General features: G+C 40.9%; 2 protein-coding genes across 2 annotated transcripts; one reads left to right on the top strand and one right to left on the bottom strand.

Annotated features, from left to right (window-relative positions):
• The first annotated feature begins 4,727 nt into the window (after positions 1-4,727).
• Positions 4,728-8,591, top strand: LOC140887702 (phosphoribosylamine--glycine ligase). The gene is made up of 4 exons (XM_073295135.1): positions 4,728-5,224; positions 5,995-6,368; positions 6,907-7,437; positions 7,859-8,591. The coding sequence occupies exons 1-4, from the start codon at positions 4,930-4,932 to the stop codon at positions 8,273-8,275; spliced, it is 1,617 nt and encodes a 538-aa protein (XP_073151236.1). The 5' UTR covers positions 4,728-4,929; the 3' UTR covers positions 8,276-8,591.
• A 91-nt stretch (positions 8,592-8,682) lies between these two features.
• Positions 8,683-11,211, bottom strand: LOC140887703 (uncharacterized). The gene is made up of 7 exons (XM_073295136.1): positions 10,754-11,211; positions 10,502-10,582; positions 10,355-10,392; positions 10,191-10,270; positions 9,632-9,715; positions 9,142-9,250; positions 8,683-9,020 (listed from the first exon to the last, which is right to left on the bottom strand). Exons 1-7 carry the CDS (start codon positions 11,012-11,014, stop codon positions 8,876-8,878), a joined length of 798 nt encoding a protein of 265 aa, XP_073151237.1. The 5' UTR covers positions 11,015-11,211; the 3' UTR covers positions 8,683-8,875.
• Positions 11,212-15,063: the final 3,852 nt, after the last annotated feature.

The following is a 15,063-nucleotide window of genomic DNA, read 5'->3' as shown; positions in this document are numbered from 1 at the left end:
CCAGGCAGGTCTGGCACTCAAGGACCACATTAGTGGAACTCAAAGCCCAGGCAGGTCTGGCACACAAAGTCCACCTCAGTGGCCCACATCAGTGGAACTCAAAGCCCAGGCAGGTCTGGCACTCAAGGACCACATTAGTGGAACTCAAAGCCCAGACAGGTCTGGCACACAAAGTCCACCTCAGTGGCCCACATCAGTGGAACTCAAAGCCCAGGCAGGTCTGGCACTCAAGGACCGGTCTGGCACACAAAATCCACCTCAGTGGCCCACATCAATGGAACTCAAAGCCCAGGCAGGTCTGGCACTCAAGGACCACATTAGTAGAACTCAAAGCCCAGACAGGTCTGGCACACAAAGTCCACCTCAGTGGCCCACATCAGTGGAACTCAAAGCCCAGGCAGTTCTGGCACTCAAGGACCACATTAGTGGAACTCAAAGCCCAGGCAGGTCTGGCACACAAAGTCCACCTCAGTGGCCCACATCAGTGAAACTCAAAGCCCATGCAGGTCTGGAACTCAAGGACCACATTAGTAGAACTCAAAGCCTAGGCAGGTCTGGCACACAAATTCCACCTCATTGGCCCACATCAGTGGAACTCAAAGCCCAGACAGGTCTGGCACTCAAGGACCACATTAGTGGAACTCAAAGCCCAGGCAGGTCTGGCACACAAAGTCCATCTCAGTGGCCCACATCAGTGAAACTCAAAGCCCAGGCAGGTTTGGCACTCAAGGACCACATTAGTGGAACTCAAAGCCCAGGCAGATCTGGCACACAGAGTCCACCTCAGTGGCCCACATCAGTGGAAATCAAAGCCCAGGCAGGTCTGGCACTCAAGGACCACACTAGTGAAACTCAAAGCCCAAGCAGGTCTGGCACTCAAAAAATCACATTGATGGTACTTAAAAAGTTCAAGTTTGGATCGATATTAAAGACTGCAGTAAGGCTAGAATAGTTTTATTTTGGGACTCAATTGGAATTCAGCCAGTCCTGGTATATGTAGGTCGGGCCTTTAACGAGTTGCACTTAATAAATCCTTGATTAAACTTTTAGCTAGTCCGGGTACATATAGGTCGGACTCTCAAATATTTAAATTGGCTTGATTCAATTAGTCCGGTAACATGTAGGTCGGGCTTTAATGACAACATTTATTGTTTATCCAGTCCGGGCACATGTAGTTCGGACTCTCAGTAATTTACTCGGTGAAATTTCGACTCAACTGGAATCCAGCCAGTCCGGGTATGTGTAGGTCGGGCCCTTGAATGATTTATACTTAATAAATTTTGTGGCTGGACTTGCATGCACATTTATAACAGTAAAACCATGTTAGAATATGAGAACTCTTAAAGAAAACCGAATTAGGCAAAAACATTCATGCACGAAACAGTAAACAATGTACTAGCCAGACTTGGGCAATAACCAAAATTACTGACCACGCAGGGTCTACCATTAAGATTATGTTTTTAAACAACACATACAACATGAACAAAAATAATCAAGGAACAGAGGCATCTTGAGGCTTTGAGCTCTGGTCGGGATCTGCTGGCTTCTCTGGCTCGGCCTCCTCCGAATCCTCATCAGGTATGTCATCGAGAGCCTTGGTACAGTCTAGGAAAAGGGCGGGGTGCTCGGCCTCTGAGTACCCATTAGCCCTGAACTGGGCTAAGCACCCCTTGAAACCCTCGTCAAAGAAGGTGGCCGCCTTCTCGGCTACAACATTAGCAAAATCGGTGGAATTCAAGAACTCCTTTTTATCGACCTCCTTCGCAGCCTCAAGATCTTTGGTCAGGGCCCGCGTTTTTCTCTCCAGCTCAATCTTGTCCACCTTTTGTTCAGCAATTCTACTATTGGCAGAATCGAGAGCGGTACGGCAGGACTCAACTTTAGTACTCATCCCAACCCGTTCTTCCTCATATTCCTTCTTCATCTCACGAGATTTCCGTGTGAGCTCAGAAATCCGAGCAACGAAGGCCTCCTGGGTCAGGTTATGTTCCTCCCGGGCTTTAAAAGCTCGGCTGGTGATCTCCCCTCCCCAAGCTAGAGCCTGTGAAAATGTAAGGGGTAAATACTAGCTCGGTAAGTGACAGCTCAGTATACAAAGTAAGATTGAAAAATGCAACATACCTGCAGGGATGCCAGAGCAAAGTTCTGTTCAGCTTCCAAGGCGGGCACCCCTTGAAGGATTTTTAAATCAGAACGGGAAATCAGGTTCTGCATTATACCCAGGCAGCCTTGCGGGTCGGGCTTTGAGAAAAAAGACATATTTGGGACCCCGGGTTGATCAGGCATTCCCTGAGGCTTAGTATCAGGTAGGGGTTCGAACTCTACTATAGGTTCCTTGCCACGAGCTCGGGATGAGGAAACAGCGGGCGGTTGCTGAACTTCGAGAAGACTAGTGTTGTGTTAGTCCTTGGCTATGGAGTTTTTCTTTTTGGATGGCTCAGCAGGAGGGGGCTCAGGATGAGCACCGGCCTCACCTTCTGTTTTCTTCCTTTTCAGATTCTTTAGAGCAGCTCGTAAATTAGCAGGCATGGCTGCAGATCTGATCCTGTCGTCTAAACCAAATAAAAAGCGATAAGTAAAATACACGGGTTTAAATTAGTCTACATAAGGGTAGCACGGGTACAGGGGTACTACCTACATCCCCTTCGATCTCCTCTCCCTTCCCACTGAATCCGTAATGACAGAGCAAATCATCCTTAATCAGGCTTTCAATGTTAAAGGTTTGCGCGGACATTGTGTTGATAAAGTTTGTGAAATCATGAGTGGGTAGAGCTGGGGGTTCAGGGGTGGTGAAATTCATAGCCCAATTAGATCGACATTCCCAGGGCTGGTTGGGTTTAACATAAAAATACCTGTTTGTCCAACCCTTGTGAGAGGTAGGCTTACCCTTCAAAAAGGGATACTCGGGTCGCATGGAAATATAAAAACTCCCTGGGGCGGTTTTCTTAATCTGTAGGAAATAGATGAAATTTCCCAAGTCTAAGGGAATTCTAAAAAAATAGAATAGGACAGCTAATGATAGGATCGAACTAAAGGAGTTCGGGGATAACTGACTCGGACAAATGCAGAAATATTGACACAGTTGTGACACACAGCTCGGGAGTGGAAACCTCAAGCCCATTTTTACCTGATCTAGGCTAAAACTTAGAAAGTCGAGGGGAGGCTTGTGAGCTCGGTCTTTTCGACCTGGGATTAAAAGCTCATAGCCCGCAGGCATACCCAGATCTCTCTCTAATACTAGGACCCGAGTCAGGACTTAGGTGGGAGGCTAATATTTCAAACCATTGTTTACCCTTAGCAGTTAATCGAGCCTCATCCGACCTAAGTCTATGTAATCGTTTCAATTTTTCCTCTCGGGTTTCAGATAAATCCAGGTCTGAGCTTGGGTTGTCAGAGGGATCGGGGTTGTTTTGAGGGGAACTGAGTGCTTCCATAAATTCTACTATTTCCCTAAGGGAAGTTTCATCTGGGGAAGACATTAAGCTAGCCTATGCGAAAGAGAGAAAACTTACAGGTGGAAGGGTTGCAGTGGTGTAGCTCGGTACGAAAGCACACAGGTCGGGAGCAAGTAATTCAGGTCGGGCGAGCTCTCGAAATTTTAACAGCGTAACAGTACAAGAGTGAGGTAAAAAATGAAATTGTTACTGACCTATTTATAGAGGAGGTGAATTGATCTAGACCGTTGATTTTACCCTTGATCTACGACTCGGGACGGGACGAGTCAGGGTTTTCTAAGCTTCGGGAGATGAAGCGTCAGAGGGCATCTCGGCCGTTCGTAAAAAGCACATCACGCGGATCCTGATCTGGACCGTTCAAATAAACACATCCCTCGGATTCAATGTTGGATTGTCTGACTGGAGTATGGGTAGTACGGGGTCCGAACTACATTTCTTGGTCTAAATTCATTCTTCTTTTAGACCAGTTAGGGAGGTACTATTGATACCCCGGGAAATTATTTTAACCCGGACCCGTTCATTATGGGTTTAAGAGGGTTGACCCAATTATTGAATTATTATTATATATATAAGGTCCAGCCCAGTTTCCTACCTGTTAGGGCGTATCAAGACCTGGGCTGCTGTTGATGGGCCGACCCGAGCTGGGGCCTAATGGGCTTGGTATGTTTTCTAGTTTAAGTAAGACTCAAATACATTGAAGATAAGCTTGGTCATTACACAGATATGAATGAGATAGGGATAAACTCAAGGACGGACCAATGAATGAAGAGTCCTACTTCAAGACATGTTATAGTTCGACTAGGTAACTTACTCTATTTTCTCCTATAAATACAGGTACTATTATGGTTTCATTATTCATTACTCACTATTCATTATTCACCACACATTCACTCACTCATATCTCTCAGTTTTCGCATTAGTCATACTCTCTGCCTTCAAGCCACTGACTTAGGCATCGAAGAGGTCATGCCGAAAACACCTTCGGCGCCCCTTGACCTAGCTGTTGCTTGTGCAGATCTACGTGGAGCCCGACCCGACCTGCTTCATAAAGGAGTTGGAGAATCCATTCTACCAGACCGTACCCGAGGTAAAATTCCGACATCATCAGAATTTATAATCATATGTTACATTCGATGATTTCCAACACTTAGAGACCTTACTCTTGTTTATTAATACATTCTACATTATTTAGAAAGCAAGATGATGCGGAGTCCATGGTTTTTTTTTTTTTATGGACCCAAAAGAGGCTGAAATTTCCCCTTAAACAATCAAAGCCCAAGGTTTTGCCTTGAAAAACACCCACCCAGTGTCAGTCTTTTGTTATCTTGGTTTGTTTACATGTGTGTCTTTGCCCCTCGTTTGTCTGAAATTTCTCCAATTTCTTTGAATCCCAACTGGGACTACACTGTTTACAAATCAACATTACGCTTTCATTTTTTTTCTGGTGACAAATTATCGCCAAAAGAAAAAAACCATGGCTTTCAAAGTTTCACTCAGCTCGTCGGCGGCTAGATACGGCAGTCTTTCAGGCTTGGATATCCAGAGTCATCTATTTAATCAGACGCCAAAGTTTATCAGTCCCTTTAGTTCTAATGTCCGGCCGACTGGTGGGAATTTTTTGAAGCATTATTTTGGTAATTCTGTTAAAGCTCTGTGGAGTTCTGGCCTTGGCTTCAACGCTGGAGCCGCCGCAGACGGCGGTTCTCGTTCATCAGCTACGCCTGTGTTTGTTAATCTTGCTTCCAATAATGGGGCCTTCTCTCCTTCTGGTAAAATAATGATTTTTGCCTTCTGTTTTGTATTTTGTATTTACATGGTTCTTTAATAATGCGAGTGAGGAATTTTTTTAATTGCTGTGAGGAGTTATATGTTATTGATCACAGTCTGGATCGAAAATATGAGAAAGAAAAGATTTTTTCATGTTATGCAAATATGATTGTTCTTCCAATAATTAAGTATAACCCCCAACAAAAACAAGATTAGCTCAATAAGTGTGTTATGTGTTTTGAAAAATGAGTGAAATTTTTAATTGGTTGCAATGTATGTGAACATGTATATTGTTTTCGTCGAGTTTGCTACTACATATATTTTCAAATTCCGGAACTACGGGCATAGTTGAGGGGGATAGAATTTCATTTGGTCTCATGGAGTTGGTTAGTTTAATTGAGATATGGTGAGGCATGAGGCCTCTTTTGATTTCTCCATGAAGATAAATATGACTGAGTATTGGATATTTTCCATAAATCTCATATCCAGCACCCGAAGATTCACATTGAACTTTCATGGGAGTTTCTATCTAAGAAGTAATGTGTTGATCTCTAAATTGATTCGTTTCTGCTGATGAACACCAACGGCATTGTAGGGATTATATTAAAAAAGTTACACTTTGGTTTTTATCTGTTGTGAGGAACAAACTGCACTTAGAGTGCTATATGGACATTGTGCGATTTGACCATCTTTGTTGGTGATAAACAAGAATACTGATTTTGTAATACATATTTCTTTTGTTAACACAAGATATTTGCCATTGGCATTGCAGAGGAGAGAGTGGTTGTGTTGGTTATCGGAGGAGGAGGAAGGGAGCACTCACTTTGTTATGCTCTGAAACGTTCTCCGTCCTGCGATGCTGTGTTTTGTGCACCTGGGAATGCCGGAATATCTAATTCCGGCGATGCAACTTGTATAGATGACCTCGATATCTCTTCCAGCTCATCAGTGATTGCATTTTGCCGTGAATGGGGAGTTGGATTGGTTGTGGTGGGACCAGAGGCGCCACTTGTTTCTGGTCTTGCTAATGATCTTGTTAAAGCTGGTATTCCTACCTTCGGCCCCTCTTCGGAGGCTGCTGCCTTGGAAGGCTCAAAAGACTTCATGAAACGTTTGTGTGACAAATATGCAATTCCAACTGCTAAGGTATTAAATCCATAGTTATTAAAAGCTATTAGGCATGCGTTCAGGATGAAGACACACAGCCTTTGCATCTAGAGGCATAACAAGTTGAAGCCCTGTTAACGAGGCGCACCCATTGGGTATAAAACTAGCGTCATGCCGCGCCTTAAAACCCATGGTGCGTTTTAAGCATGGCTCAAATGAAATGAATGTGTACTTTTTTAGAAGCGGTTTGACTCATGGGATGTGACATTATTTCCAAATTCGATTATTGTCAAACTTGAGCCAACCGAGGGATGAAACAACGACGTGGAGTCTGATCCTTCGTACCAAATGATGTTTGACTTACAAGTTATAACTTTAATTTATATACTATCTTTTTTTTTTCCCTCTCTCATTCATCTAAATTTTGAAATATAATTACTCAGTGCGGAAAGCTTTGATAAACCATGCCCTTGACTTGCGCATTGAGCCTAGGCTTGGCCAAATGTGTGCCTTATTTACTATACTTCATATTTTTGCTACCTATTGTACTCTTACCCTATCTGCTCTGATTTTGCAGTATCAAACTTTTACTGATCCATCGGCTGCAAAAGAATATATAAAAAAGGAAGGTGCCCCCATTGTTGTAAAAGCAGACGGCTTAGCAGCAGGAAAAGGAGTTATTATTGCAATGACATTAGAGGAAGCATTTGAAGCCGTCGACTCGATGCTTGTGAAAAATGTTTTCGGTTCTGCTGGTTATCGTGTCATTATTGAAGAGTATCTGGAAGGAGAAGAAGCGTCGTTCTTTGCCATAGTAGATGGAGAGAATGCCATACCTTTAGAATCTGCTCAGGATCATAAACGAGTTGGTGACGGGGACACCGGGCCTAATACTGGTGGAATGGGGGCATACTCTCCAGCCCCCGTCTTAACCAAAGAACTCGAATCTGTTGTTATGAAATCTATAATTCTTCCGACGGTGAAGGGAATGGCTGCAGAAGGCTGCAAATTTGTGGGTGTTCTATATGCAGGGCTTATGATCGAGAAGAAGACTGGATTACCGAAGCTGATCGAATATAATGTTAGGTTTGGAGATCCGGAGTGCCAGGTTAGTCTTGGTTGGTTTCTTTTTGGACGCCCTCAAATTTAAGATACTCCACCTATATGGAAATTATATGAGAAATGGTTTGTGATTTTGGTCCGTCCAATAAGACTAGAAATTATTTGACGATCATGCAAAAAGTTTGTGTGAGTGAATGGCTGACCATGTAGCCTCTATGCATTGGTTTAGGGAGACATGACTGCTTGAGTAGCTTATTAAGGAATTCGAAACCTTTTCCGGTCATCCATTTCATTACATTTTTGCATGATTTAAAAATCTGATAGTTGACGGGACCATTAGAGAACCTTTCTTTATGTAGAGTTTCCAAATTGCCTAAGCTATCTAGCTTTTTTTCCTCTCTGAATGATTCACGCTTCCATAAAAATTACCTAGATTTCTTACTTCTTGCCCTTTCAACGCTTTGCAGGTACTGATGGTTCGGTTAGAGTCCGATCTAATACAAGTTCTACTTGCAGCTTGCAGGGGAAAGCTAAGTGGCTTATCCCTCGAATGGTCTCCCAGCTCAGCCATGGTTGTGGTCATGGCAAGTGAAGGGTATCCTGGAAGCTACAAAAAGGGGACGGTAATCCGAAACCTTGAAGAAGCAGAACAAGTAGCCTCAGCAGTTAAGGTATTCCATGCTGGCACTGCCCTCGACTCCAATGGCAACTTCATCGCCACTGGTGGGCGTGTCCTTGGTGTCACTGCTAAAGGAGTAGATCTTAAAGAGGCACGGGACTTAGTGTACCAAGCTGTGGAGCAAATTAACTGGCCAGAAGGGTTCTACAGGGGAGATATTGGATGGCGAGCTCTTCCTAGAAAACAATATGTGACAGAAAGTTGAAAATTACGTACTTCTCTGTTACAACACAAATTTTGTGGGAGATTAGTCAATACTTCTTTTGCCTCAAAATCGGAAGGTATTGAATATCGATGAGACGAGTCATCCGTCGAAGATCAACGATCATTTTGATCTAAAATGATATGAAGGATCTCCTTCAGTGAGACGCAAGTGATGCTAAATTTTCTTGCGTGACATTCAGAAGCTACACAGACGTGGAATGATTTCTTTTCTTCGGTTACTTTTTGTTTGTAACATTAGATTGTGATAATCTCTCAGTATAAAGAAATGTTTCATTAGAATTTGTTATCGGTTCATTTGCCTAAATAATGACTTGCCTCATGTTATATATTACTTCATCGGAACAGCTCTTCCAATATAATTTGTAGCACACAAATCTAGTGTGCCGCAATGCTAGTACATATATTTCAACCAAGTATTGTTTCAACTGCTTCACATAACCAATATCTCCTATACATTGTATTCTACTTCTTCTATGAGAAATATGCTTTAAACTAGTAACCCTTTTATGCCTTCTCTTGGCATGATTGCTTCTATAGTTCTACTCTCGACAAATCTACAACATCGTCGATTTAGCTACACTTAGAACCAATCGACATGCTTACTCGAGACCTTAGCGTTCTTGTTCTTCGGACTTGTGTAGCGATTATTCTGATACTTCGCTTTAACAATCAGGGAATACAGCAAGTCTGCCTCAGCTGAAGTATCATATGGCATGCCTATTATGCTGCAAATTAGAGTTTAAATGGAATTTACATTAATATGATTAGAAAAAAAAAACTTGCATTAAGGAAAGAACGAGTCATGAACGGATTTTCAGATAGTTGTGACTGAAATAGCTTTCATACCCGGCAAGAAGCTCCTCTAGAATAATTCTCTGAGATGGCGTAACATAATGAATACAACTTCTTGGACACTGACTCACGGCAAGCCGAACTCGATAATTTTCATCGTGGCCTGAAGATTAAAAGGAGAGCAATGGGTTTGAGTACTTGACCACAAGCAAACTTTACCGAGACCATAAACATCAAAGGGGGATGGATTTTCCCTATTTTCCTCCATTGGATATTTAGTCGATCAATAATGGTATGAGAGCCAGGAGTTGCAAGTTCCAAATCTTCGGTGCACGAAATGCAATATATATTATTAAGTTAATTAATTTGAGGTAAAGTTTTGTTGCCTACTACAGACAGCCAGTATGCACATGCTGGATATCAATTCTGGGCACTTGGTCTTTGCTTTACAAATGAGGGAGCATGTCAAAATATAAATATTACAGTGAACCACCGCCCATGAGCTCAAGTTTTTGGAAAAAAGTGGTTTCCAAGAAAAACTAACCTTGAGAAGCAGCAGATGCTGATCCAGATAGTGAAGAAAATTTGAAAGCATGAGGAGCACTATTCACGCAAGAATATGGACAGCCTGCAAATATTGAAATGCAAAAGATACTATCGTTGGTAATGCAATTTACAAGGTACAAGGAATGCCATAATTGAAAAATATAGTACTTGCATTTAAGACCAAGAGGCATTGCACTAATGAAACTGAAATAAAATGAGCCAAGTCTTGTTTTGCACAAAACTAAATCACGAGCTTTAGGATATGCGACATGTTCAACAAATTGCCAAAGAATCAACAGGTGGCTATAAATGATAAAATTGCCGAAGACTTGAATGGATTGAAGAATAAAATCATGGATACAACAATTCCCTTGAGCCATTGTTCTTATGGGAAAATGGTTTACTTAATGGTGTTGTTGATCACTTGCGAGAAGCTTTGGCATCAAAGGTTAAAGGTATACACATAAATGAGTAAAATTGCAAACAAGTCCATTATTTCAGATTCTGGAACATTTGATCATGCTTGAAATTAGAAAGAATAGCATAGGAGTAGTTACCTTTGCCAATGCAAAGAACCTCGTTCACAAAGAGATCAATAGCCTCGGATTCTGGTTGATCGAATGGATCCATACATTCCCTACACATGCCAAACATCAGGTGGAAACAAACAAAACATCGCATGCTCAGTAAGTAAGAAGAAGCATTCAAACATCAAGTTTACCTCTCAATAATTTCTGATTTGCTGTAGTTTGATAGAATCTGCTCGATATAGCAAATAAGTGTCGGTTAACATCAACTTATCAAGAAATATGTGGAAACAGTCTCATACATTAGACAGACGAAGTTAACATGAACAGCAATTTATCACCTCATAAGCTTGAATCACTCGACGAATCATTGCATCCGAATTTTGCCCATCTCTCATTACATCTGGATGAAACTGTTTAACCTACAAACCCCGTTCAATCACAGACCAAAAAAAAAAAAAAACACACACCAACCCATTAAAACAATAATTCAGTAGAAATAACGCGTAATCCCCAGCATCGTTCAAAGCAACCCCCATGATTCCCAAGTTAAATCCTGGAATATATCAATATAATCAGACAAAGATGGTTACTTTGATCCGAAAAGCGGCTTTAAGTTGTGCAGGAGAGCAATGCGGTTGCGTTCCCAGGATAGCATACGCCATAGAAGCCGTGACAGGCTCATCATCATCTGAATCCACGTTCATCCCATTACCGTAACAACACTTGGGTTTGAAGGAGCAAGAAGAAGAAGAAATGGAGGGGCAGAATTTAGAGGCAGAAATGAATGAGCTGTTGATGGAGTTGAAGACTGAGAGCGGCGCTCCTCCAATCGTAAATCGATTCACTTCCATTTACGCCTCAGAACAATGGATTCGGTACCCGCTAAACAAACAGGGATCGGCACATTTTTTATTTATGATTTCTTTTTCTGTCGATTAATCAATCAATCCTTGGAGGCCTAACAGCAACCAATTCACGATGATGGGAGGAGTTATTTTGTCGAGTTTTTTTTTTTTTTTTTTGTGGGCGTTAATAAACAGACGATTTTGTATGTTATTGAAATGAGAGATGGGCAAAATTCGATGGCATTGATCACTAGGAGTGCATCTGATTCGAGCGTTGGATATTTGATGTGTTCTTATTTATCAAATACAATCACTTTGTATCTTTTGATTTGTTTTTAATTTACAAAAATATCACTCAATTTTATAAAATTGATATAACTATTGTATTTGTGAAACTATTTGTTTGCGAAAACACTACATTTTTTACATTTTTTTTTTAAATTTTACAAAATTTTTTGTTTTTGTTTTAGAAGAAATATGTGCATTCCAACTAGAATGGCTTTGAAGAACAGGAGAATCGAGACCCAGATTTGGTGCTCTTTCTGCAATCACGATCCTGAAACAGATTTTCATGTCCTAATCCAATGCCCTTTTGCCAAAAATGTTTGGTGCCTCACCTCCATTGGAAGCTTTGTTGGTACAGCTTCTTCTTTCAAAGATTGGTGGATTGCCTTAACATCAAATCACTCTCCTATTGACATTGACAGAGCTGCCATGATATTGTGGAACATTTGGATTGCTAGGAATGAATTGATTTGGAACGGAATCACAAGACCAGCAAATTTTATTTTCCAATCAGCTTTCAGATTCTCATAACCAATGGCTGATAGCTAATTCAAGGAATAAAAGCTCTCCTCATTCAGCCCATCAGTCCACGCATGTTTGGACCTTCCCTCTAGAAAATTTTGTAAAATGCAATATCGACGCTCTCTTTTCAAGGATCCACCTCGCATGGTTATGGTTGTATTATTCGCGACGCCTCCGGAGCTATTATCAATGCTAAATATGGATGCTTCCAAGGCAATTTCCTTTCGTCTACAGCTGAAGCCTTAGGAGTTCGCGAGGCTCTAAGCTGGATAAAGGAGCTAAAGCTCATCAACGTTATCATCGAATCAGATGTGCTCCTAGTAATCAATGTCATCCATTCTTCTGTGATGGATGTTTCAAGCCTAGGCCTTTTGGCGGAAGATTGTAGATTCCTTTTATCAGAACTACCATCTTGTATTTTATCTTTTGTTTTAGATCAGTGAATCAGATGACTCATTCACTAGCTAGGTCGGCTGGTTCTTCGACTGATCGTGACCGACGGGCTCTTAACTTGTCGTCCTTTGTATTTTCCTCAGTTTGATTTTATAAATTTGCCTTCGAAAAAAAAATATATGTGCACTTACACAACACCTACACCAAAACATTAAGTATATATAAACATTGAAATGTTACGAGTTTCTTTCTTTCTCAAAATCAAAATAAATTAAAAACACTTGTTTGTTATCGCATTTTTTTCCGGTACATCTAATACATTTTGATTTCTTTCAATAAGTTTTTTTATGGAAACAATAGTATTTGTGAATATCTATCTTTTTTTTTTTTTTAACAATGACAATAATTTTTTTATTTTTTATTTTTTTAAAAAAACACATCTTTAATGATGCACATCAATTTTCTACATGACTTGATCATTTTCATCATTTTTTTCCCCTCACAATTCCGCTGTTATTCCTTTTGATCCTAGTTGGCCACGACATCCAACAACGAGAAAATGAATGGACCCACAGGGGCATAGGCGAGTTGGTAAGGCCTAAGATGACGTGCGAAGAAATTCCCCAATGTTGCGGGTTCGATCCTCGTGTGGAGCATATTCCTCATTGAAATATTTGGGGGTATGCTCTGGGGGTTGGACCATGTTGTTCCCTCCCTCAGGTCTCTGCCTACTCGTGCACATCCCTCGATTTAACCCCGCATGAGCCAATGGGCCTCTGACTCATGTGGGATGAGGTCTCCTTCGTGATCAACCCTTTTTTTGAGAAAATGAATGGAACAACCTCGAGCACACACCAAACCGCCCAACACAGAGAGAACAAACAATAGAGGGAAATGTGTGGAGATCAAAAAATAACTCAAATGAATGAAAAACAATTATTAAAAACTAGTGGACGGAGAACACACAACGTAATATATGAAGCATCCGGATCGGTGTGTAGCATAATCGTGAGAAAATTGATAACCTATTTAATCTCCACCGAAGTATTTCCCATTAACAACATGATATAAATTTTGAAATAATTTTCACATAAGCTAACATTACAACAAAAGCGCACATAAAATCAAATTATATTCAATACAAATCTACATAAATTTTTTAAAAAAAAAGAAACAAAACAACGACATCATCGTACAATAAAAAAAACGAAGTAATTAAAAAATGGATACGAGTCATACCATATAAATAAATTCACCTTAGAAGAAAAATACTGTAACACCCGGTATTTTTTTTAATACGTAAATCCGCATGCATAATTAGGATATTTAATTATTTAAATTTTAGATTTATGGGTTAAATAATTATGTGAATTATTTGTGCATGATTTAATTTATTTTTAAGCATTTAACCCATAATTAGTGATTTTTATGATTTTTAGTATTTTAATTAATTGTTTTGATCGCGTAGACAGGACTGTGGACGGACGAGATGACAACTTTCCACCCAAATTATTTTATGAGTATTTTTAGAGCCCAAAAATATTATTTTGAGATATTATTCCCCAAAATTATCAGTATTTAATTTTAATTATTTTAGGAGTCCGTTTTTACCCTATTTAAGCCAAAATATGGACTTTTTAATACCTTTAAAATTCCTATTTTTACTAATTTCGAGATTTAAATTTTACCATCAGTTTTATTATGTTTTTAAGAGTTTTTAAGTTATATTTTACTTATTTTAAATTCCCTTTTTATTCCCTAATTAAATATATATCATATTATATCAATTCCTAAACCTATTCTACACTCTTCCTCACGTAAATCACACACAGCCGCCACCCTCACTTCTCAGCCTCTTCACCATCGGCCATCACCATCCAAGAGCCTTAGCCGTGGGTTTTTCTAGCTCGAAGTCATCCCGTCGTCGCCCCGTCGTGCACGTTTTAGCTCTATCAAATCGGTGTTAAGGCATGATTTTCTTCTCTTTTCAATCCTATATCAGTGTATGTATGTGTGTGGGTGTGTAGCATCGAGATCTATCATTTTTGACAGCAAGTTTTCAAATTCTTTCTCTTATGCACTCGGTTTTGGCTTTGTGATGTTCATGCTCACGTTTTTACTATCCATGGCTTGAAGGGGGCTGCTGGCTAGGTCCTACGGGGTCCCTAGAGTGTCTAGATGGGTCGGCTTTGGCTGGGTTGGGGCTAGGAGTCACGGCCGATCGAGTTTCAGCAGGGAAGCCATGGGCACGCAGGTTAGGGTTGTCTTGGAAGAGGGTTCGGTGTTGGGGAAGGAGGCAGCATGGGGTTCGGGCCAGGGCATGGTTCGAACCGGCAGGACCCTGGGGAGGTCCTGCCGGCGGGGCTCCGGCCACGGTGGTCGGAGCTGGGCTGCAGCAGGCCGTGAAGGCCTGCTGCTCGTGCGGCCGCGGCAAGGGGGAAGAGGGAAGAATAGGGTTTCGGGTTTTTGGGTTGTTGGTGGATCCGGGTCGGGTCATGTGGTCCGGGTCGGGTCTAAAATAATATGGGTTAAGTTAGTTGGGTCCGGGTCCGGGTTATTTTAATTGAGCTCGGGTATTTTTATTTTTAAGTTTTTAAGTTAATTAGGAGTTAAATGGGCTAATTAAATTCCCAAAAATTTAATTAGTACCATTTAATTTGTTTGGGCTCCATTAAATTATTTTGGGTTAATTTAATTATTTTTGGGCTTTTATTAATTTTTATTTAAATTTTTTAAGTTGGTCAGAAATTTTTATGGGCTTGGGAGCCCATGAAAGTTATTGGGCCTGTTATTGGGCTTTTGGGCCCATTGGGCCAGGGACAGTGTTATTGGGCCTAAGTTAGTCTTAATGGGCT

This window comes from Henckelia pumila, chromosome 3 (genome assembly GCF_033568475.1).
Source record: "Henckelia pumila isolate YLH828 chromosome 3, ASM3356847v2, whole genome shotgun sequence".
Classification (NCBI taxonomy): domain Eukaryota; kingdom Viridiplantae; phylum Streptophyta; class Magnoliopsida; order Lamiales; family Gesneriaceae; genus Henckelia; species Henckelia pumila.
This window is presented reverse-complemented; position numbering and strand designations above follow the sequence as displayed.